Source organism: Poromitra crassiceps, assembly GCF_964638095.1.
Source record: "Poromitra crassiceps genome assembly, chromosome: 21".
Lineage (NCBI taxonomy): Eukaryota > Metazoa > Chordata > Actinopteri > Beryciformes > Melamphaidae > Poromitra > Poromitra crassiceps.
Window position 1 is genome coordinate 14,701,752 of NC_139638.1, and position 25,451 is coordinate 14,727,202.

At 42.6% G+C, this 25,451-nt stretch overlaps 1 protein-coding gene across 2 annotated transcripts; it reads right to left on the minus strand.

Moving 5' to 3' along the window:
• Window positions 1–8,639: 8,639 nt before the first annotated feature.
• On the minus strand, window positions 8,640–16,626 carry LOC310795519 (uncharacterized protein). 2 transcript variants are annotated; one of them, XM_083657583.1, is made up of 6 exons: window positions 16,442–16,626; window positions 15,527–15,787; window positions 14,349–14,432; window positions 14,072–14,112; window positions 13,262–13,384; window positions 8,640–10,466 (listed from the first exon to the last, which is right to left on the minus strand). In XM_083657583.1, the coding sequence occupies exons 1-6, from the start codon at window positions 16,452–16,454 to the stop codon at window positions 10,335–10,337; spliced, it is 654 nt and encodes a 217-aa protein (XP_083513709.1). In that variant the 5' UTR covers window positions 16,455–16,626; the 3' UTR covers window positions 8,640–10,334. The 2 variants fall into 2 exon arrangements, with proteins under 2 accessions (XP_083513709.1, XP_083513710.1); XM_083657584.1 differs by lacking the exon at window positions 16,442–16,626 and adding an exon at window positions 15,961–16,050 and having other exon boundaries at window positions 15,527–15,875.
• Window positions 16,627–25,451: the final 8,825 nt, after the last annotated feature.

Here is a 25,451-nt window from a genome sequence, read left to right on the forward strand (position 1 = left end):
TATCCCTTTAATGTTACCAAGTTTAGATGTAATAAGATATACTATGGCTTCTAAACTTTGTATCTAAACAGTATTTCTACATATAAATGTGTGCTCAGTATTCATCTTTGATTTGAAGTGACTAACTGAAGCTGTCTGTATCTACTTAGAGTATTTCCCTTTGCAAGTGCTGCCCTCTGCTGTGTAGAGATATTGTTTCATGTACTGATTTCTCACTGTATGTATATTATATCTACACAAACACAATAGAGTACCAAAGTCATATATGATCAACAAATAGAGTAAATGTCAGTGTAACCGAGTGAATGTGAGTCCTCGTGAGTCCCAGGTGGTAGCGAGTAAGTAGGTTAAACTCACTCCTGAGTATAAACGCCCATTAACCAACTCTGCCAATGGAGCTAGCTAGCTCTCTTGGTTAGCGCGGGTGCTCTTTGCAAGCGGTTGGTGGATCGAATCCCGCCTTCACCCATGGGCAAGCACTTTAATAAGGTGATCATCTCAAAGATTTCATATAAATAAATGTCTGTTAAGTCACTATCAAGGGGGGTACGGTGGTGCAGTGGTAAGCACCGTCGCCTTACAGGTAGAAGGTCCTGGGTTCGATTCCCACCTGGGACGTTGTGAACACTGAAGGAATGCGTGCCCGTCCGCATGTCCTCGAGTGCCCACCGCCCGGGTGGGGTCGTCAAAAGGGCCTTTCTGTGTGGAGTTTGCATGTTCTCCCCGTGCCTCCCGGGGGTTTCCTTCATATAGGAACCCCCTTCACCAAAAACATGCAATATCCTGGTTGCTAATGTGGTTCCTCCTCTGGTCGTTAAGGGCGCCTGTTCAGAGGGAGGGGAACTGGTTGGAATAGCGGGAACCTCCCACGTGCTATGTCCTACCGGTGAAGCTTCCTCTGTCAGGTGAAAAGAAGCGGCTGGCTAACTGCCCATGTCTCGGAGGAAGCATGGAGCCAGTTTCGGCTCTCCCCAGATCGGCAGAGGGTGGAGTAGCAACCAGGATAAATAAATTAAATTAGCACTAATGGGGGATAAACATTGGATAAAAAATCGGGGACAAAAAAAAAGTCACTATCTTTCGCAGACTGAGTTAACACAATTGGTGATTGAGCCTATGGCCCATTGATGGAAGCCTTTGCATTTTCAGTATTGCAGCATTTATGAACTTGGTATCTGTACTAGGGATGCAGCGGTATACCGTTTGAAGGTATACCGTTGTTTGAAAACGTCACGGTATCAAAACCACTAAGATTTGCCATCATACCTTCCCCACAGTATCAGCTGTTTCCCCAAAACAAAGTGCTCAGGTCACTTGCAGAGTGCAGCTTACGCTGCCCCTCCCCCTGGCTGCATGCCTACCTAGACTAGAGCACAGAAGAGAGGAGCCACAAGGACCCCCCTGAACTTTCCCCCATCTAAAAAGACGACGTCGGCTGTATGGGAATATTTCGGCTATTGTAAAAACACAAATGGTCCGCAATACCGCGATACCGTGAAACCGTGGTAATTTTTGTCCAAGGTTATCATACCGTCAAAAACTCATACCGTTGCATCCCTAATCTGTACCCCAGAGAGGGTAGGCAGAGCTAACACAATAGACTTGCTCTTCACGTTACTGTAGGGTCCCGACAACTCGTGTGTGTGAAGTAGGATAACAAGCTACTTTTCTTCTGGTCTCTGCTTGCATTGCGGGTGGTTACTATGACCAAACAAACTGACCAACGTCACATAATGCAACACTGTTTGCATCCCACCTGCAATTACCGCTCATCGCCATAGGTGTCGCCAAAGAGAACAAAAAGAAAATCTTTGAGATTTTTACTTTAACATGGGTTGCTGCCACTACTGTCAACACAACACAGGCTACTGTACATCAGGACGCAGGGCTAAATCCCAGACTTGCCAAGAGAATCCCTTTCAGTTGGCTTCTTAAAATTCTTACACCACATAATAACTTCTATCAACGACATTTAAAGACCATCACATCTCACCAGACAGGCAATACCCAAATACCAGTTTGTGTGGCCTTCTATATCCAGCCTCCTTCAGCAGAGCCTCATCGTCTGAGTGTCTGAGTGTCTTCCGCCCCCTCTGAGGATTTCAGCTGTCTACTGCCGGTTTTCCTCGGGGTACGAGACCACTGACGGAGGCAGTCTGCAGATGGCTGGAGATGATCTCAGAGGATCTCAGAGGAGATGAGGAGGAAGATTAGAGTCGACAAGCAGAAAGGCCAAGTGCACGCTGGTAATGCGAGCTGAAAGGAGATGTCATGGGAGAGGAGAGCGTGACAGATATGAGAGCCATCTGGGCAGTCGGGCGGAGTTGGTAGAAGTTGATTTGGAAGTAAGTTCTAACTTACGATGGACAACAAATTTGAGATGGCTGAACTCATGTATGCAGAGAAAAATAAGTTAAGTTAAGTTAAGTTAAGTTATCCTTTATTTATCCCCATGTGGAAATTCATCCTCTGCATTTGACCCATCCTCTACTAGGAACCTTCCTAGAACTAGGAGCAGTGGGCAGCCGCAGTGCAGCGCCCGTGGACCAACTCCAGTTCTTTTGCCAGTGCCTTGGTCAGGGGCACTGACAGGAGTCTTAACCCGAACATACATGTCTTTTTGATGGTGGGAGGAAACCGGAGAGGGACCAGTGGGAGTCTCCCCCAGGGGTCCTTGAGGGGGTTCCAGGGGGTCCCCAGCCAAAAGGAGGGGAATTTATTTTCGCTATAATTCCATTCATAAGTAACACAATGACTATTTTGGTCATGGTGGATTTTATACACTTTCTGTAATAAAACATCTAAAAGCATACATTTTATTATCATATGGGGGACCGTGGGACAAAATCCTATCAAATGGGGGTCTGTGGTCTAATCCTTGTCAGTTTAGGGGTCCCTCATGTGAAAACATTTGAGAACCACTGATCTAGGCTACATTACTACATTAAAGATCTCACGGACGTTCTTGGCCAGCACCTGCCCCTGAAAACACTGGACAATCCTCAACCGCCTGAGGACACGCCTGAGGACACCTGAGGACACCTGAGGACACGCCTGAGGACACCTGAGGACAGGCGTAGGACGTTTCGGTGCAGCAATGAAAAAATGGGGCCTCGTGGACACTGCGAGTGCGGGTATCCATCACAAACTGTGGAACACATAATAGCCAGCTGCACTAAACACCAGCCACTGAATGGCCATCGTGGTCTGACTGACCTGGACAATGACACACTGGACTGGCAGAAGAAGAAGACAACATTACCACAGGTGACAGCCAGTAGAGGGGACTGCCATGTTCAAACATAGAACATCCCTCCAATGGCGATGCAGAACAGAGCACTGTTGTATCCCCAAAGCCCTGAGTAGATATCAAAGGAGAGCACAATATTCTCTATGTAATTGATTATGGATCGGTAAACAATTATCACACATTTACAATGATCACAACATGCACAGGATGTAAAAGTGATCACAGCAGTAGATCTATATAGACGGTTTCAACTCAACAACATCCTGTAAACATTCTAAATTCCCCCCAGCTTACTTCCTGTTGCAGTGTTTGCTAATAACTGACAGGACTAGGTTCCAACCTGTTCCCTAGCAACACAACCTGTTCCCTAGCAACACAACCTGTTCCCTAGCAACACAATTCCGTGAAAACCATCCATAGTGCCAGAAATACAGTCATCTTTGTCTGGGATCTTCATCTATTTTTTCCTCTATAGATTTCCATGAATGGAACTGGGCAGTGTTTGTAACAGAGAGCATGGCAGCAACAGAGCAGCAGGGCCGGAAGGAGAAGCCCCCCCCCCTGCTGTCCACGGGCTGTCACAGCCGCACACCTGTCCCACGCCAACCGCCACTGCCAGGTAGAGCTGCCAACACAAAGTCACCAGCGGGGTTGTTTGGTGTCAGATTGTGCTTCATATTCACTCATGTTTTCAGCGTTAGAATTTAGTAAAATTATGTGACTTCTTTTGTTCTGTTTTTTAATGAGATGTTTTGTAACCACCCTATTTGCTTGTTGGTTTATTAGAAAAGTTACTGTTGAGTTGTTGAGTTGTGTTCAGTGGCATATTTGTTGAATGTCCACTAGAAAAATGGAGAGGCAGCTATAATGTTTATTTGTTCATTAAGAGCAAAAAATACAAAGGCCAAACATAATACTTGGAGAATGTGAGTGCAGTTAGAAACCTGATATAAGATACTGTATAGTAGCCATTTCTATTCACTGAAATATTATGTTACATGATTTGTTATGCCCTTTACTGTAGTTTATTGGAGTTATCTGGACCAAATTAAGCTGCCCTTAACAAACTGACCTCAAATGACGTCAGCTATATGGACCACAGCCACTAGCCTTCACAAGAAGAAGCACCAGCCAGCTCCTTTCTCTCAGAGCCAGGAACATGCCACGCGTGTCTGTAGAGAATGGATGAAAAGTAAGTGTTCATCTCTCCCTTGTTCTCTGTAAAACTGCAGTTATACTTCTAACATTCACGTTCTCGCTGTCTCTGATCATATCACTTGAATGAATGTAACTAGATCTAATTACATGTCAAAGGGTGAGCATTGATCACGCTCCGCTGATAATATCGATAAATGAAACAATCAATTATTAATCAAACAATGATTCTAAGTGCATAGATTCTGCAATATCAAACAAATGGGATCTATCTTCGTACAGACGATATCCCCTATTAGCGCTTGCGCACCTGTTTGCGCGTGCCTTAATGCAGGCAAGATAACAGTCCGCCTTGCGCATTTGTCCAGGTGTTCTGCCGAGTTTTGCACCCCCGCCCAGCAGCAAAAAAAAGCATCCCCACCTCACGGGAGAATATTTGTAATGATTTATACAGAAATGTAACTGTTTAAACGTGATATAATTGTCTGGTAGACGTGACCTCCCTGATTTCTAAGTTAAAACGGCCCGAAATATGTTGGGGATGCAATTCTCGGCGGGGATGCGGAAACGTTCACAGCACGTGTCGCAAGCGCAAATCAGAGCCGTGCCAAAATCATCTGCGTACCAAAATGCCTGCGCAAATTTGGGCGGTCTTAACTACCAGAATTATTCACAGGTGTGGCCAGGCAATGCTGGGCATTACGTCAATCAAAACCAATCAGATTCCCGTCTCGCAATGGCTGTTTGCGCGAGGCATGCAATATGCTGTAATTCTCTCCATGCGTAATAGAGTGTACTCACTCGTGCGAGGACAGAGAGAGATGGAGAGAGCTTATTGACAGATGTGGTGCCAACGACCCTCTGGGTTATGAAGGTAAATAGCCTATGTCCATTGTCCAACAAGTTTTCTCAATCTGATTTCCCTCTTTGCGATGTGATAAAAGTTTCTCAGTGAGTTATAGTTGATTGTCTCACTGAATTATCTACTAATACCTAATTTTAGCAGCATAATTTGATGTCCTGGTGTGGCAAGGCTGTGCATAATGACATATCCAAAAGGAATTTTACTTTGCACAGCGCTGCGCTGCACGGAGATTACGGTGCGCTCCAGCGCAGCGAGGTATTTAGCGCGTAGCGGCGTAAGAGGTAATTTTCAAAGCTCTTAGCGCAAAGTAATTGCGCGCTGCTGACGATAGGATAATGCCATCTATGATCTATCCCCACATTTATCGCTGAAACACCTGCTTTGGCATGTGGCAGCCTATGCCCAGTACAATTATAACAGACATGCACTTGTGCCTGCTCCCAATTTGCATTGCACACGGCGTTAAATGAGCGCAAATGCTAAATAAGCGCTTTTGGGAAGATAGGGCCCCTAATGTTAGGCCTCGGCCCCTCGCACATCAACCGTGGGAGAGGTCACTTCACTCACTGATGACATCACAATTGCACAAGTGACATCACTGATGACATCACAATGTCAGTGCAGCACTGTTCTCTCTTTCTCCCCCTCTCTCTCCTCTGCGGCATTCCTCTCTCTAGTTGTCATCAAGCAAAACAAGCAAAACAAACGCTGAGTTTGAAGAGAGGGGTTTTGCACCGTGGTGAAGTTAGTTAGGTTCACTAATCCAACGGTCCAATTGGTTTTGAGATCTGCTTCTCTCTCCCTTTACATGTCCTCCTCACGCTACACTTGCAAAATTTGAGGGAAACATCAATGACTTCGGGATTAAGGTTTGAATTAAATTAATTATGTTTCGTTCTTTAAACTGTCCCCGACTCATATAGTTCAACGTGCCCCTCTTTATATCAGTGAGTGTTTATCACAGTGGTAAGATCTCACACTTCCACATGGGAGACCTGGGTTCAAATTCTGGATGTTTTTTTTATGTTGCATAATTGTTAATCTGAACATATTTTAACTTCATCATGATGTAATTTTGCTTGCTGGGATATGGCAGCTTGGTACATATTTGGAACCCTCAAAAGGTTCTATAGCTATAAGACACACCAGCTGGCACCCGTATACACAGACATCTTCAACCAGTCTCTCTCCCTCCGACGAGTTCCCCCCTGCTTCAAAGCAGCAACAATCATCCCCATCCCCAAACAGCAAAAAGTGACCAGCCTCAATGACTGGCGCCCAATAGCCCTCACACCAATAGCCAGCAAGTGCTTTGAGAAGCTGGTCATATCAAAGATCCGCCCCACACTCCCCCCGGACCACGACCCGCTACAATTTGCATACCGCCCCAACAGGAGCACAGCAGATGCAGTAGCACACGTGCTCCACACCGCACTGTCCCACCTGGAGGGGAAGGACACCTATGTAAGAATGCTGTTCGTGGACTACAGCTCAGCATTCAACACCATAGTACCCTCCAGGCTGGTAAGCAAACTCAGGGATCTGGGACTAAACACGGCAATGTGCGACTGGATCCTGGATTTCCTAACAGACCGCCGCCAGGTGGTGAGGGTGGGCAACCTCACCTCCTCCCCACTGACCATCAGCATAGGAGCGCCCCAGGGGTGCGTCTCCAGCCCCTTCTGGTACGACCTCTACACCCACGACTGCGTGGCGACTCAAACTTCAAACTCCATTGTGAAGTTTGCAGACGACACAGCAGTCGTGGGGCTGATCTCGGGGGACGACGAGACAGGCCTACAGAGAGGAGGTGAGGGTCCTGGAACAATGGTGCCAGGACAACCACCTCTCTCTGAACGTCGCCAAGACCAAGGAGATAATTGTGGACTACAGGAGAGGGGGGGGCGCACACCCCCCAATCACCATCAACGGCACAGTGGTGGAAAGGGTGGACAGCTTCAAGTACCTGGGAGTCAACATCCACTAGGACCTGACCTGGGCCGGCCACACCGCCACTGTTGTCAAAAAGGCCCAACAGCGAATACACGGACTCAGGCGCCTGAAGAAATTTGGGCTAAGGAAAGAAATCCTCAGGGACTTCTACAGAGGCACCATTGAAAGCCTGCTGACCGGCTGCTTCACCGCCTGGTACGGGAACTGTACCGCCATGGACCGCAGGGCGCTACGGAGGGTGAGGCGCGCGGCCCAGCACGTAACAGGAGATGAGCTACCAGAACTGCATGAACTGTACAACCAGCGGTGCCTCAGGAGGTCCCTGAAGATCATCAAAGACACAAACCATCCCCACAACAGCCTGTTCTCCCTGCTACCCTCAGGGAGGAGATACAGGGTTCCAAAAGCACGCACAAATCGCTTGAGGAACAGTTTCTTCCCGCAGGCCACGAGACTCCTTAACATACACAAATAGTGTAGTAGTCGTACCGTACCGTACTGCAGCTGCTACCATTATTTATGCCTAATGTTTAATTGTATGTTTAATAAGGTACATGCTATTTGCACCTGTATGTCAAATACGTTGAATTTAAAATGACTTGTCTTATCGCTATTCTGCCTTATTGCCTAGTGCTGCTTAGTATTGCTTATTGATGCCTATTTCTTATTGCCTATTGCTCATTGCTTGTTGCCTATTTGTACTATGTCGTAAACGGAGTCCACAGCACAATAATTTCACACGTGATACTTGTACCATGGAGTGACAATAAAAATCTTGAATCTTGAATCTTGAATCTTGAGTAGCTACAACAAATAAGTACACACCAGTACACAAAATAAACAACAAAGATCACACCACAAAATAAACAATGATGATGATAAGAATAAAATGATATTATAGGGATATATGATTCAGTTTGTTTTTCCAGTCTCATATCTAGTCTCATACTGTATATGGGCGACTGAAATTTCTTTATCCGCCTTTTTTATAAAGGCATGACATGCGAGAAAACTGCCTCAGAATCAGACATTTATAGTTTACCCACCATTTTTGACCACTAGCACTGCTCCACTGAATATAAAGAGCTGTGTGATGTATAATTGATGAACGGTAGGTTCATTTAACACAAGCCAAGTAATGTTAAACTTCCTTTTTTTTTTTACATTTCCCCCTCCAGATAACATCCAATTCCACAATCATCCTATGAGAAACATACGTGCATCAATTGATATATTTTCACTGAGGACAAATCAAAATACCAGAAAAATTCACTCAACCCTCAATAGTTTCTGTGCTGAATCCTCCAAAAAAATGTCACAGAAAGGAATTACTCAAGAACAGCACTCCAATAACTTTGATATTTCAAATTAAAAATTTTATTGTCTGCACACTGACAAGACACCAGACACCCCCCGCCCCCATGTGAATTAAGCATACTGTACAAGGGGGGAATCCCCACACACACACACACACAAAATTTGTAAAATAAATTTTAGGTTCTCTGAATTGGGGGTACAAATAGTCACATGGGATATTTACACCCGGGTGTAAATAGTCACATTGTCTATTTAGACCTGGGTGCAGATAGCATATGCCCTACTTTTATGACTTTTGGAACGTAAATGCATGTTTTTTAACGTGGTTTTTAGAAAATGCTTCAAAAGGCATAAAAGTGATTAACGTTTGTGAAGATTATCCTGCTGAACACAAATTCGTGCTCCCCTAAACTTTTGTTAACCACAGACCATATTTGATGCATTTTAAGTGAATGAAATCCCCATTCTAAAACCCCATAGACTTTTCTCCTGACGAACCAAAATGGCGGCGATTTCTTGTTAAGCCTACAAAAATACATCATTCCTGCGGTACTATGTGGGGCAGAAATTGCGGACCAAAAACACAGAGCCTACTTACTCCCTTTTATATACAGTAAAGGCGGGTTCACACACACGCCTAGAGCGACTCTTTAAGCAACGCCTAAGCAACGCATAAAATTTAGGCGTCCTTGTTACAGAAGAGAGCGTTCACACATACCACTGCCACTCTGCGCTGAAGCCACGGTCGCACTGCGCCTACGCTGCGCTGCATTTATCGTTTAGGCATCTGTTCTATTTTTCAGCGTCTAGGCACGCTGAACTGTCAAGCTGGCTGTTGGTTCTGACGGACTTGGGCCATATTTTCTACCGAGTTTGCCCAAAAGGGAGGGTGGAGCGCGAATTAACGAGTGCATAGTAGGAGAGCTGTCCTTCATGTGTTCCTCTATTAACGTCTTTTCTGTCAGATGTATATATACCCCCCCTGTCTCAATGCATGTAGGCTATCACTCATGGTGTTGATGACTCATAGTCACATGATTACCCGAGGGAAAATAACAATTACAGCCGGCCAGGAAATAGACAGACATCGTCACTTGCACATTACAATAAAAAAGAGGTTTATATTACTCACCCATGCTATAAATCAGATCTGAAAAGTGTAAAAAACCACTGCTCATGTGATCAGCGTAGCGCAGAGCGGGGCTTCAGTGTGGCGTCCTGTGTGAACGCAAATAGGCGCCTAGCGTGCATGAAGCGATGCCTATATGCGTAGGCGTAGCTTTAAGCGTCGCTCTAGGCCTATGTGTGAACACGCCGTAAGGAGGATATCATTGTGAATAAAAAGCATACTTTGCAAGGAATAAAATGACAATGACACAAATGTGTTGAATACAAGGTAACATAATATATGGCGAGGATTATTATTATTAACAAATATACACAGCTTAAACATATTGCATAAATGACCTGTATCCCAATATCTCAGCATCATAGATTATACATGAAACTCTTGAGCTACTTCTGCTCTCACAAAATATAAGCGATGTTTTTGAGAATGTTTGTTTCGTACAACTCATACTAGTTAACTGCTGCGCTTCCGGGGGATTTGCGGTGTCGTGATGTCACGCTGATTCCTCGTATACTGATCTCCCATTGGTTTACACGTTTGAATGATCCCTCCCAGTGTTATTACCAGACCCAACATCCTGTTTCAACAGGAAATAAGAGCAGAGCATTTGATACAAATAATGTTGTTTCATCAAATACACGTGCAATACAAACTCTAGCATCTCATCACTCCGGTACTATGTAGTCTGGGATAGTAGAGTATGTTTCGTCTTGGTCCATGGTGGCTGGGCTGAGGCTCTGGTAGGTGGAGTCTGGCTCTGATCTGGAGGCTGCAGCAGAGTTCTCATAGTCAGGATTCTGCAACAAACAATATGTTGTTTAGCAAGGTGACCAGACATGACAGCACACCCAGTGGTGTAGTGCAGGATATACACAGGTATACCGTGTATACTCATTTATTCTACGAGTGCCTGGCCGTTCACACTGAGGCGCTCTGTTTTGCTCTGTGCCGGTCACATGTTGTACTGACTTCCTGCCTGCGGGCTTCACCTCTTTAAATGTCTATGGGCTTCACACAGAAATGAAACTGGCAGCTCTTCCAGATGCATTCGCGGCGCCACTGCGTCGCTTAAACGTCTGATGTGTTTGCACCATTACTACGCACTAAACCGTTTATATAATGTCAATTTCAATAATTTAATTTTAATCACGTTTTGATTGATGAGGCTCTTGTCAAAGGATGGCACGCAACCTTATTCCCTGTAGGGAAGTTGTAGCTTTCGCTTAAGTTAGTCTGGATCTGTTAGGTCGGAACTCGCCACGGGTTATCGATCAGAACCATGGAGATGTCTTTCAAGCTTTATTGAAATATCACAGGCAGAAGTAAGGCAGAAGCAACAGATAGAGAATACAAATAGCATAGCAGAACATCGCCTTTTATACGTCATACCCGGGATGTATGATGTCATACATCATCAATGACATCACAGGGGCAAGTCTGACATCACATAATCATAATCCAGAGACAGCAGAGACCGTCTGATATCACCGATGACCTCACAGGGGGAACTCTGACATCATCACCGATGATGTCACCGCAGTCACGTCATCGAATCCGGAGAGGGCCTTTCCTCCAGCCTTTTCTACATTCCCCATTGAAGTCAGCTGTGGCGGTTTCAGCAACATCAGTGGAGCATTTCTTACAGAAGGTTGGCTTGGAACCACAGGTGGATTATGACATGACGGGCCCCTGGGCCTGGATACATAAAGGGCCCCCCATCCTAATTAAGGCCAGAATAATAACGAAGACTCTGGGCCACGTTTATCCATATATGGCATCGAGCGAGTGCCCGGGGGCACCAGCCAATTTGCCTTGTCGGGGGATCACCACACATTCAAATTCAATTCTTTATAAGCTTCGTCATATTTTCTTTATCTATTAGACGTACTCTGCGGCCGAAATTAATCTTCAATACTAAAAGAATATGCATAATGAGAAAGAATGGTGATTGGTGTGTAGGTGCCCCCCCTCCATCACATTTGAATGTATAGACCAGAACTGCACCGCGTCTTCAAGCGTCCAGCGCCAAGGCCACGCCCCTTTTTAGGGGAAACCCACCATAGTAAAAGACGGTACAAGAAGCCGAAACCACCTCAAACAAACGATTTAAAACGGTTTAATTTGATAGAGATATGCCGAAGAGTTGCTGTGTTGTTATAGTTTTACTAACAAAAAAAACAAAACAAAAAACAGGTCTGCGATATATATTTTTTAATAGAGTAGGGGTGACACCGGCAATGTAGACGATGCATGTAACCTGGTGGAAACTGGATACAGCGTTCATATAACGCAAGTACCTCGTGTCGATGTATCTTGCGCATTCTATGGCCGGTAGAGTTGAAATATATTGTCATGTCATGGTGTGTTTGGGTCATTTATAAACTAAATTAATTCTGTTCTTTTTCTATAGATTTTTTTGGTACTGCTATTTTACATTGAAGTCAAGGCTTGTGTTGTCCCCTAAAAAGGGTCGCGGCCTTCATGCAAATGACCCGGATGTGCTGGTCTGGTCGATCCAGTTCAAGCATTTTGTGTGGTGAGAGAAAACATGAGGAACTGCTAAGAAAAGGGAGGCTGAAAACTACTTCCCCAAGTGTGTTCACCACAGTCAGGCTTTTCTTAACCCTGCCTGTTAACTGTGGGTGAGAGATCTTCACAATTTAAACATCTCTCACCCTGTCACTAACTGTAGACTAAGGGTAAGAGATCATTATCACAACTTAAAATAGTGAAGAACGAACTGTTCGAGTTGATGCTTCTTGAAAGGTTTTCTCTTTGAACTGGATGTGTTGTTTGTGATGATAACAACATAATAACGGATAGCAGCCTATGCATTGCAATATATTCAGTTGGCCGCGCTGATCTGAAACAATTAATTACAGAGCAGTAAGAATTTGGTGGCTTAAACAACTGAGTTGGTTAGTTTTTACACTAACTTTGCTGGCTGGCGGTGTTCAGACCTTCCAGCCAATCACAGTGTTTAAAAAAGCCAGGCCCACCCAATGGGCAACCGGGTACAGTTTAGTCTGAGCCATGTGACCGATTGTGTTGTGAAATAATCAACAAGGATGGCTGGTGTCTGGCTGATTGTGGTGGGCTGGTCTGGACTAAAGTTCAGGTTCATCGCATTGACTCAATGTGCTGCTGCTTTCACCTTCTGCAGGTCCCACTGTCACATCACCTCACCTGAAGTGACTGCTTGCTACAGTTATTGAGCCTTCCTTTGGTGGTATGGAGCCTTCCATGTCTGTGGTGCTGAAGCTGCATTAGATCTCTGTGTAATGTTTGTTTTAAGTCATGCTCTGTAATGGTTTGGCATTTAGTCTTCACCTCTGGAACTCTTCTCCAGGCCAAGATTAATTTGGTCTTCACTGCCTCCACTGACTCAGGTGAGGCATACAGGATAAGGGGCAAAAGGCTTGTGACCCTGTGATACCTGCTGAAGAGAAGGGTTGAACTTCCCAACAATGTGAATGTTCTGACCACCCTTCAACAAGGAATAGCGCCGTGAGGAGGAACTTGCCGCACCATCCTGTATCTTAAGTAGCTCCAGCAGTCGTTGCTTGTAAAGCATCTGTGATGGTGACCTCACCTGTCTGACAGTAGAGTATGTTTGGTCCTGATGATCCATGGTGGCTGGACTGAGGCTCTGGTAGGTGGAGTCTGGCTCAGATCTGGAGGCTGCAGCAGAGTTCACATTCACATAGGTGACACTCTGCAACCAAACATAATGAAGTTTAGCAAGGTGACATGACAGCACACCTTTAGTGGCAGTCATGGAGTCCTCCATCTTGCATAGTGTTCTGCAACACTACGCTCTAAACAGTTTAATGTAAATTTTAAAGAATTTTGCATTTTCTAAAACAATAAAACAACAATAAAATTACAGTTAATACTATGCATTATATTTCTTGTTATATTCAACATATTTTGAATGGAACTGTTACATACAAGGACATGTCAATACAAATCAGTCTCACTTGGCCAGACTATCTCCACACGTTTACTGCAGCGCTATACAGATCCGACCAACGTTACCGCCTGGACATTTTGCTAAATATGTTTGTTATTAAGAAGAAGTAAACATGCGTTGCCAAATATAAATGTTTGCATGTTCTCCTCATGTTAGCAATGGTTCCCTCTCACATTAGAAAGGCATTAAAGTTACAATCTGTGAAGGAAAATATAATGAAAACTGGACATTTGGCATTTTAGATGCTTTCACTGATGATGTACTTGACTGATAATTAAACAATGCTTTCATTTACCATTCTGTATTGTAAGTTCACAGTCCATTGCAACCCCCCCCCCCCCTTTTTTTTTTACATTTCTATTTTACGGTATTAGAAGCCATGGTAACAAAACAATGACAGTAAAAATAGGTACAAAGCAAAAAAGTCACCTGCAGGTTTGTGGTATCTGAGTTTCCCCTTGTGTTCAAACCTGTGGACAGACAGTACAAAGGTGGTGGTTGTTGTTGTTTTTGTAGTTTTTGTTGTTGTGGTGGTGGTGGTGTGTGTGTGTGTGTGTGTGTGTGTGTGTGTGTGTGTGTGTGTGTGTGTGTGTGTGTGTGTGTGTGTGTGTGTGTGTGTGTGTGTGTGAGTGAGTGACAGAGACAGTGAGTGAATGAGTGGGTGGGTGGATTTCATATTGGTCAAAGTGATGATGAAGTCTCTTACGTTTGTAGATGAGGACCAGAGGCAGCGGCAGCAGCACCGTCACACAGACAGACACAATAATGATCATAGTCCTCTGGGAGGTGTCTGCAAGAAGAAAGCAGACAACACAAGGATGTGTAACATCACTGATGAACACACAGACTGAGGTGACTCTTCTCCAGCTGCAGCTCAGAGTGTTTCGGAGTAGAGACGAGGGTTAAAGACAAGACTGTTGTTGACTGTGTCACAGTCACCAAATCCACCACAACACTATTTCTGTCACCTGGTTGTTACACCTTCAGACATTATTTTCACATAACCAGTTCCCCATGGACCTCCATGATGGCAGCAGCAGATTGGAGAGAAAACAGCAAAGCCTCTATTGGGGAACACATCACAAAGTCATAGGACATATCTCAAAAGTGGTAAAGGAAGAAGAAGAATCAAGGAAACAGACCGAGATGAAAAGATCAGAGAGAAAGAGGGAGGAGAGTGAAGAAGTAGAAGAACAATAATAACGACCATAATCATAATCATAACAACAACAATAGTACTACTACTACTACTACTATTAATAATAATAATAACTTGGACCCCTAATAAATGGAACAATTACAATAGGGTTCCACACACTACGTGCTTGGACCCCTAATGACATCAGTGAATCATCACTTATGAACGTACCATGGCTCTGTGTGTTTGAGAGCCTCGGTTGTTTGATTGGAGGATATGATGTGAGTGGAGGGTCTAACACATTGGTTCTCAAATGGGGGTCCGGGGACCCCCAGGGGTCCATGGCACTTTGCAAGGGGGTCCATGAAAAGTTTTCAGGAAAATAAAAATATACACTTTTTGTTGTTGCAAAAGCTTCATAGTTCAACGAAAATATTGTATGCTTTAAATCTAAAATGGTTCATGGATTACATTCTAATCTAACAAAAATATCCATTTAAAAGTCAAGTACGTTACTGTGGAAACAATTAAGCTTAGCCCAAAATCACAAATCAGAATGGAGTCCCCGGGATATTTTCTATCTTGTAAGGGCTCCTTGGCTGAAAAACATTTGAGAAGCTCTGGTCTAATGGACTCTGTCATGCCATAGTGTGAACTCAAAGACAATGTCCAGTGTCCTAAGTCAACAACAGCCGCAACCACAACATGTTGATCAACATCGCACCTTTTCATATGTTCTGGCTCACCTGTACACATTGATATGGTCTTGCTTGCAGTGGCTGCACTGGCGTTATTCTTGACCAAGCAGACAAGTCGTCCCGTCACGCCTGGTTTCAGAGTGATGGTGTTTGTCGTGTCGTCACCAGAGTAAAGCTCTGTGTCCATCAGTGTGCGTCCGTCCAGAGTCCAGCTGTACTGAGGACTGTCCCCCGTCTCAGAGGAGCAGGACACATTCACCTCTCCCTGGGACAGACACTCATCAGTCAGCTGGGCAGCAGACACAGGCGCTGAGGGAAATGGACTCCGATGAGTTTGGATATTGGTAGAATCTTTTGTCAATGCAATTTATTTTAGTCATATGGTGTAATCATCATACTTCATATGTCATACGTCATATGTCATATGACATATGTCATATGACATATGTCATATGACATATGTCATATGTCATATGGTGTACACAACGTACACTGTTGTGTGAAAACCTCCAAAATGTCGACTTTACAGGAACTCGGAAAAACAGCCTTGTTGTATTCAGCTCAACCACCATGCGTGTTTTAGTTGATCCAGTGGCTTTTAAAAGGGTTTCATAAAACACAAGACGTATAAATAAGAAAAGAAAAAACCTCAACCCACGGTGACGGCACTAATACTTCAATTAAAGTGAAAACATGAAAATCACCAACATTGGATTAACAACGTTTTCTAACAGTAATGTACAACTATATTGACACTCATTATATAATTAATCACATATCATATTATTGCAGTATTAGTTATATTACTAACAGACATTGTTTGTCCCCATGGGCCCAAACTGACACTTCATGCCTTCTACTTTCTGCTGGAAATTGACAAATGGCTATGAGACATTGGAATATGTGGTCTATTTATATCATTATTACAAATCTCTCCAACAATTCATTAAAGTGATTATTTACCTAGTATGATCATGTTTAGTTTCCGTACTCCCGTTGGCTTTCCATCTGAATCCAAAATTTTAAGGGTATATTCAGCACCGTCATTGTAGCTGAGGTTACTTATCTTAAATATTCCATTTCTCAGAGTGAAAGAGGATCTGCTGCTGAACTCAGTTGCAACCGTATTGCCTTTCACTCTGAGAACTGTGGTTGTTTTATTCCTCCATGTCAAAATGAGGTCTGTGGCGTCATTGACCAGCTGGATAAGCACAGTTCCTCCCAGAGCAGCGTAACACTGCTTCCCGTTCTGTCTCCCATCACAGTAGGTTTCCACACCTGGGAATTAAAGAAGAAAAGAAAGAAGAAAAAAGACGAAGAAAAAGTAAATTCACCTTCTGTACTGTACACATTTCTTACAATGCCTGCAGCAATGTTAATGCCTGACCACTGCAAGATGGAAGGCATGTGCCACATTACTGTATTGAATATGGAACTATAGGGGTATTTGTGAATAATAGATAAACTGACTCTCAGACCACACAGTATGCAGACTGTGACTGTTAATTTACATATTCATAAGCCAACTGTAAATCACCCCTCGTCATCTATCAGTTGTTTTGCTACTGCTTATTACTGATTACATTTTTTGACAGTTTAATGAAGTGAAGAGAATACTGTGAGTTGGGGGACACCCCAGCATTCCGAAATGTCGGCACTCCGAAATACCGGCATTCCGACATTGCATTTCCCACATTGACTACTGCTTAACGAGCTGGTCGTTGGCATGTAAAACAGCTCTAAAGCCGATTGAATCTCTATTTAAACAAGCCCTAAAGATCTTTGATAAAAAAACAATCTTCGCCCATATTTGTAACATTATAAAGAAGCATGATTTCCTTGATTTTGACCATTTTAAAACTTTTAGACAGGCCTGTTTTGTTTTTAAGTGTCTCCATGGTCTTGCCCCACCCCCTCTGGGAGAGTTTTTTTTAAACGGAGGTCCGTGGAGGGCATGACCACCAGGGCGTGCCTAAGAGGAGACTGTGAGTTGGGCCACAGACGCACCACCTTTGGGAAGAACGTCCTGTCCATTGTGGGTGGGAAAATATGGAACAGTCTCCCGGCCACAGTGAGGGAATGTCCCACTTACCCTACTTTTAAAGTCAAAATCAAGGAATGGCTCAAAACGACACAACAGTGCACCCATAGTTAATAGCCTTCTCTTGGACATTTTATTTTTTTATCATTTTATTATCTTATCTGTTTGTGTGTATTGCTTTTATTCTGTGTATGTATTGTTATCACTTGTGTATGTTCTTTGTTACCCCTTGTGCATTTTTATTATATTGTTTTTTATTCCTGTATTCTGTATTTATCCTGTAGTTTTTAGTTGTTTATGTTCCGATGACTGCGGGTGAAAATTAGCTTCGGCTAACCCCGGCACTTTTACCGTTGTCACATATGGATGATTCTGTACGTGTTTAACTGTTTTATTAATGTGCATTGTCCTGTCCAAATAAACAATAAAGTAAAGTAAAGTAAGTAAAGTAAAGTATAAAGGAATGCACGATAAGATACAACCTGTCAAAGGTCTTTAAAGTGTCATGAGTAGTGGGTTGTACGCAGGGTATTTCAGTGCATAGCCTACCTTTGTGAAAATATTGATTTGGATGCACACTTTAGCTCCTTATTGTGATGTTGATTTTGACATGAATGTCACGTGGAGTGTTTGTGAGTTTTCATTGCTTTATCTAACCTATAGGGCTGTAGAAACTGTACTTTATGATGGCCTTTGATGCCTGTGCCGTTCCGTTACCTCTTTAATGTGTTCAGTCATTTAATTTGTATTTTCTTTTCTTGTCCATTTTCTGGTCGTTAATAGGTGAGTGTTCATCCTTTGATATGGATTATATTGCTTTATAAAACGGCTCTCTCAAATCAAGCAATCTGATTGGTTCACAGCCATTGTATAAATCCAGTAACCCACTCCTATTGGTTGCCATGGCAACTCTCTTACTAAAAGCCTTTGGTTACCTCAAATGACAATGTAGAAAAAACAAATGGCGGAGACAGCTGTCAGATCCTTGTGAATCGATCTTCGCTTATAACTTTACTAATACTTCGCAGAAAATTATGTTTTGTACAAGAATAGACGCGGGCTAATGTTTTCTTTGCAAAAAAAAGGCTGTTAACCCCGTAACGTTAGTTGGTGTCGGGCTTTGCAGAAAGCTCTCAGCTTCTCAGCAAGCGCTGAGAATGCAGCGCTGCGCTCGAGCTGCGTGTCGGGCTTTCCAGAAAGCTCTCAGCTTCTCAGCAAGCGCCAGGATTGGCCAATGTCAACTTCAGTCTCCAGAACGATCCAATCAAATCACCCGCACGTTCTTGCGGTCCCGCCTTACAGTAGTGTTTCAACTGACTCTATCAGAATACCATGCCAGTCGGACTTATAGTATTATTATTATTATTACATTATGGTAAATGGTAAATGGTCTGCATTTATATAGCGCTTTTATCCAAAGCGCTTTACAATCAGTAGGTAGTCTACATTCACCCATTCATACACCGCACGCAGGGTGCCTACACACCATCGGGAGCAAGGAGGGTTAAGTGTCTTGCCCAAGGACACAACGACAGCAGCTGGGAGGGAGCGGGGATCGAACCGCCAACCCTTGCGTCATTGGCCGACCCGCTCTACCTCCTGAGCTAAAGCCGCCCCAACAACATTATCATACTTGGAAACCGTTTTATAAAAGCAATATAGCACTCGAGCTGCGTGGTGTTGTGGCATATATCCCGCTGCTCAGCAGTTATCCCACTCGGCCTGCAGCCTCGTGGGATAACAGCTGAGCAGCGGGATATATTTGCCACAACACACTGGCTCTCATGCTATATTGCTTAAATATTATACTGCTGATTGTAGGGTTGTTGCCATACTAGAATTTCTAACTTCAATACTGATACCCAGGAAAATATTGATAGTCAATGCCATTTTTGATACCAGGGAGGGGAAAATGAGAACACTCCATAATTCTCCATAATCTAGGCTCGATAAACCTCATTAGCCCCCAATGATAGAGAGGGAAAATCAGTCGTATGTTTGATTTTTCATAAGAGAAAGCACTGCTGGTATTGATACTGTTGCAAATGAGTATTGTATGCATTTAAAATGTTTAGTATCAATACTACTAATGATACTTTTGACAACCTTAACTGATTGTACTGCTGCTGTCGATTGCATTGATGTTGCTGTAAACATAGTTCATTGAGACGGCTGCTTTCTGATGACTGAAAGCTTAGCACTTGATTTATTAAAGAAACTTGCATGGATGTAAGTGTGCAGAACCTTTTCCCTGATACTGTTCTTCGGTCTTCTGGCACCTTAGCGCAGAGGTTCTCAAATGTTTTTCAGCCAAGGACCCCTTACAAGATAGAAAATATACCGGGGACCCCCCTCATTCTGATTTGTGATTTTGGGCTAAGCTTAATTGTTTCCACGGTAACGTGCTTGACTTTTAAATTGATATGTTAGATTAGAATGTAATCCATGAACCATTTTAGATTTAAAGCATAACATATTTTCGTTGAACTATGAAGCTTTTGCAAAAAGAAAAAATGTTTTATTTTTATTTTCCTGCTTGCAAAGTGCCACGGACCCCTCGGGGTCCCCGGACCCCCATTTGAGAACCACTGCCTTAGCACATTCAATAGTCGTGAGTGCGGTGATCTTCTCAAAGTGCATACATGTGTCAATTTAATTCCTGAACTAGGCTACTAAAAAACATAATTACTAACTAGTGAAGATTGCAAATTATTGTATCCACAAAAGCGAACAATTCTCCAGGACAACAGCTCATTTCAACCCAGAGAAACTCATTCAGCTTCAGTAAACATAACTGAAGACGAGATCATGATCAATAATGATCTTCTATTTGTATTCAAGATTCAAGATTCACTTTATTGTCCCACGGGTGGGAAATTTGTCTTGGACTAACACCCACACTGCAGCCATAAGAACATAGACATACAGACACATGTTAATAAAACAGACGACAAGTGCAATACTGTAAGTACAAATAACAAGTAAAAAAATGTATTAAAAAAAGGGTATCTGCACAATGAAATGTCTGGCAAAGCCACAGTCAGGGAAGCTCGATCAAAAATACTATCAAGACACATAATACATTAGACACACAACGGAATAAGTCGGGCAACTGGGCAAGTTTAGGAGCTACTGTATCTCACCCCACTGCGATGCTTTCATAGTCTAGTTACATTACTTAATATTGATGATTACTGATATTCGATAATTGTACAGCCCTTTATCTGGCTCTATTTAAAAGTTTAACTGAAATCGCAATAAAATAATTTTTAAATCTGTTTAGCCTGCAGCGTATTCATTCAAGAGTATGGACGACTGGTTCAACACAAAACAGTTTATTCACACAATATAAATCATGAATATTAATATGTGTTGAATAGTGAAAGAGCTCCTCACCATGAGAGACTCCCAGTAGCCCCATCATCAACAGTCCAATCACAGCCTCCATGTATCTTCTCTGTCCCTCAGCTGAGCCAACATGCAGACCCTGACAAGCCTGATGTGTTACACTGTTATTTGGTCGCCTCTGCTGCCGAGCAGAAGTTATGAAATGTCTAACCATGGAAAATGATGCAGTATATTTATAGGTGGAGAGAAGAAAAAGGAAGTGTTTATCAGTCTCACTTCAGCATTGACAAGCAATATGACCAACTGGCTTTGAGTGTGTATAATGTGCAGCAGGGGCGTAGCTATACATATGTCCGTTTGCAAAATGTGTGTCTATATTTCTCTATCATATAATTGTTTGATGTGTTATTATTACTACTGTAATTTGTTACTGTTGTGTCAGCTAGCCCTCCTTTCCCTGTTCTCTCCATATAGTCTCCCATACTCTCTCTATACTCCCATACTCTTCCATACGCTCTCTCCTCTCCCACACTTTCCATTCTCTCCCCACCTCCTCCCTCCCCCTGCTCTCTTCTCCCCCACACACCCCCGCTCTCCCTCCCCCCCTTCCCCTCTCCTGCTCTCTCCTCTTGCTCCTTCCCCACCTCCTATACTCTCCAACATTTCCCATTCCCTCCCTACTCCATCATTCTCTCACATTCCCCCTGCTCTCTCCTCTGCTCCTCTATATTTCTATATTTCTCTATCAATTCAAAGTCAAAGTCAAAGTCAATTTTATTGTCAATCACTACCTAAAATGTACAAGACATACAGAGCATCGAAATTCCGTATCTCACGATCCAAGGTGCACTCAAAATACAGATAGGAGACAACACATGACATAAAATACGAAGATAAAATAGATAAAAAAACATACAATAAAATACTACCGTAGGGGTCATAATAAGGTCATTGTAATCACTGTAATAAAAGTCAGATAGTGCAAATAGTGATGGCAGAAAAGTGCAATAAAATAAAATGAATAAAGCGACATAATAGTTTTGCATAAAGTGACTGGTGCTGAGTGAGGAGTGAGTGGTTCAAGTCCAGACTGGGGGCAGAGGGAAGAGAGGGGAGTTGTACAGTGAAAAGTTAACAGTCCAGACTGGGGGCAGAGGGAAGAGAGGGGAGTTGTACAGTGAAAAGTTAACAGTCCAGACTGGGGGCAGAGGGAAGAGAGGGGAGTTGTACAGTGAAAAGTTAACAGTCCAGACTGGGGGCAGAGGGAAGAGAGGGGAGTTGTACAGTGAAAAGTTAACAGTCCAGACTAGGGGCAGAGGGAAGAGAGGGGAGAGAGTTTAACAGCCTGACAGCCTGGTGGACGAAGCTGTTGGCTAGTCTGGTGGTGCGGGCCCGGAGGCTCCGATATCTTCTCCCCGACGGAAGCAGGCAGAAAAGTCCTTGTTGTTGTTCAAAGTGTTATCTTTATTCTGTAATTTGCTACTGTTGTGTCAGCTAGAATTGGCTAGACATATTCTCTGTGAAGCCGTCTGAGACATGCTTGTGAATTAGGGCTATATAAATAAACTTGACTTGACTTGACTTGACAATGACTTCGGAATTAAGGTTTGTTGAAATGAATTATGTTTCGTTCTTTAAACTGTCCCGACTCATATAGTTCAACGTGTCACTCGTTATATCAGTGAGTGTTTATCACAGTGGTAAGATCTCACACTTCCACATGGGAGACCTGCGTTTTTTTTGTTGCATAATTGTTAATCTGTGAAAAAGACAATTATGCGCACATGCCAAAAAAACGTACAGGTGCTGGACAAAAGGTAACTATAACAAAAAGATAAGGTCCGCACACTGAGGCTCCATCAATGCTTTTTTATTTGCAAATAAAAAACCATTGATGGAGCCTCAGTGTGCGGACTTTATCTTTTTGTTATAATTGTTAATCTGAACATATTTTAACTTCATCATGATGTAATTTAGCTTGCTGGGATATGGCAGCTTGGTACATATTTGGAACCCTCAAAAGGTTCTATAGCTATAAGACACACCAGTAGCTACAACAAATAAGTACACACCAGTACACAAAATAAACAACAAAGATCACACCACAAAATAAACAATGATGATGATGATAAGAATAAAATGATATTATAGGGATATATGATTCAGTTTCAGTTTTTCCAGTCTCATATGGGCGACTAAAATTTCTTTATCCGCCTTTTTTATAAAGGCATGACATGCGAGAAAACTGCCTCAGAATCAGACATTTATAGTTTACCCACCATTTTTTTACCACTAGCACTGCTCCACTGAATATAAAGAGCTGTGTGATGTATAACTGACAAATGGTAGGTTATTTTAACACAAGCCAAGTAGGCCTAATGTTAAACTTCCTTTTTTTTACATTTCCCCCTCGAGATAACATCCAATTCCACAATCATCCTATGAGAAACATCAATTGATATATTTTCACTGAGGACAAATCAAAATACCATAAAAATGCACTCAACTCTCAATAGTTTCTGTGCTGAATCCTCCAAAAAAAATGTCACAGAAAGGAATTACTCCAGGACAGCACTCCAATAACTTTGATATTTCAAATTTTTATTTGTATTGTCTGCAACTAACAAGACAAGGACAAGACATCGGACTCCCCCCCCCCCCCATGTGATGTATAATTGACAAATGGTAGGTTATTTTAACACAAGCCAAGTAGGCCTAATGTTAAACTTCCTTTTTTTTTTTACATTTCCCCCTCGAAATAACATCCAATTCCACAATCATCCTATGAGAAACATCAATTGATATATTTTCACTGAGGACAAATCAAAATACCATAAAAATTAGGGGTGCTCCGATCCGGCTAAGCCACGATCCGATCCGATTCCGATTCCTGGGGTCACGATCCGATTCCAGAATCGATTCTCGATTATGTAGTTTTATATTGCAATAACACACAAAGGTAATATAATACAAAAAATGACAAATGTATTAATGCTGAACTTCAAATTCAACTTCTGTATTACAGTCAGGGCCTAAATTCATTTTGCAAACTAGGGGGGAATTCCCCCCTCATGTTCTTCAGGTAAGATGGATTTATAGGCTGGGGGGGATCTGTAGACTTTGAGAAGGATTTTTAGATTTTGGGGGGAATACATTAACCAGAGTTCTTAAGTGCAAGAGGTGGTGGCACCATGGCAGTACAGTACACAAATGACATGAACATTTGGACACTTATTCAGCTGGTATCTTGCATGTTGCGTTCAGGTGCACTGTAATTTATTTATTTTTTTTATTTTTTTTAACGATTTTAAGAATCGATTCTTGGGAGTTTGGAATCGATCCAGGAATCGTGGCATTAATAATCGCGATCCTTTCATAATCGATTTTTTGGAGCACCCCTAATAAAAATGCACTCAACTCTCAATAGTTTCTGTGCTGAATCCTCCAAAAAAATGTCACAGAAAGGAATTACTCCAGGACAGCACTCCAATAACTTTGATATTTCAAATTTTTATTTGTATTGTCTGCAACTGACAAGACAAGGACAAGACATCGGACTCGCCCCCCCCCATGTGAATTATGCATATAAGGGGGGAACCCCCCCCCCCCACACACACACACACATATACAATTTGTAAAATACATTTTAGGTCCTCTGAATTGGGGTTACAAATAGTCACATGGGATATTTACACCCAGGTGTAAATAGTCACATTGTCTATTTACACCTGGGTGCAAATACCATATGCCCTACTTTTATGACTTTTGGAACGTAAATGCATGTTTTTTAACGTGGTTTTTAGAAAACGCTTCAAAAGGCATAAAAGTGATTAACGTTTGTGAAGATTATCCTGCTGAACCCAAATTCGCGCTCCCCTAAACTTTTGTTAACCACAGACCATATTTGATGCATTTTAAGTGAATGAAATCCCCATTCTAAAACCCCATAGACTTTTCTCCTGACGAACCAAAATGGCGGCGATTTCTGGTTAAGCCTACAAAAAGACGTCATCCCGGCAAAAATTGCGGAACAAAAACATAGAGCCTACTTACTCCCTTTTATATAAGGAGGATATCATTGTGAATAAAAAGCATACTTTGCAAGGAATAAAATATGACAATGACACAAATGTGTTGAATATAAGGTAACATAATATATGGTGAGGATTATTATTATTAACAAATATACACAGCTTAAACATATTGCATAAATGACCTGTATCCCAATATCTCAGCATCATAGATTATACATGAAAGTCTTGAGCTACTTCTGCTCTCACAAAATATAAGCGATGTTTTTGAGAATGTTTGTTTCGTACAACTCATACTAGTTAACTGCTGCGCTTCCGGGGGATTTGCGGTGTCGTGACGTCACGCTGATTCCTCGTATACTGATCTCCCATTGGTTTACACGTTTGAATGATCTCTCCCAGTGTTATTACCAGACCCAACATCCTGTTTCAACAGGAAATAAGAGCAGAGCATTTGATACAAATAATCTTGTTGTTTCATCAAATACACGTGCAATACAAACTCTAGCATCTCATCACTCTGGTACTATGTAGTCTGGGATAGTAGAGTATG

Excerpts from the sequence above, each read along its gene's own strand:
- LOC310795519 (XM_083657583.1), bottom strand. Across the intron at positions 14,113-14,348 it reads TCTGGTCCTCATCTACAAAC|GTTTGAACACAAGGGGAAAC; the intron begins GTAAGAGACTTC and ends GTCTGTCCACAG. Across the intron at positions 10,467-13,261 it reads CATACTCTACTGTCAGACAG|AATCCTGACTATGAGAACTC; the intron begins GTGAGGTCACCA and ends TGTTTGTTGCAG.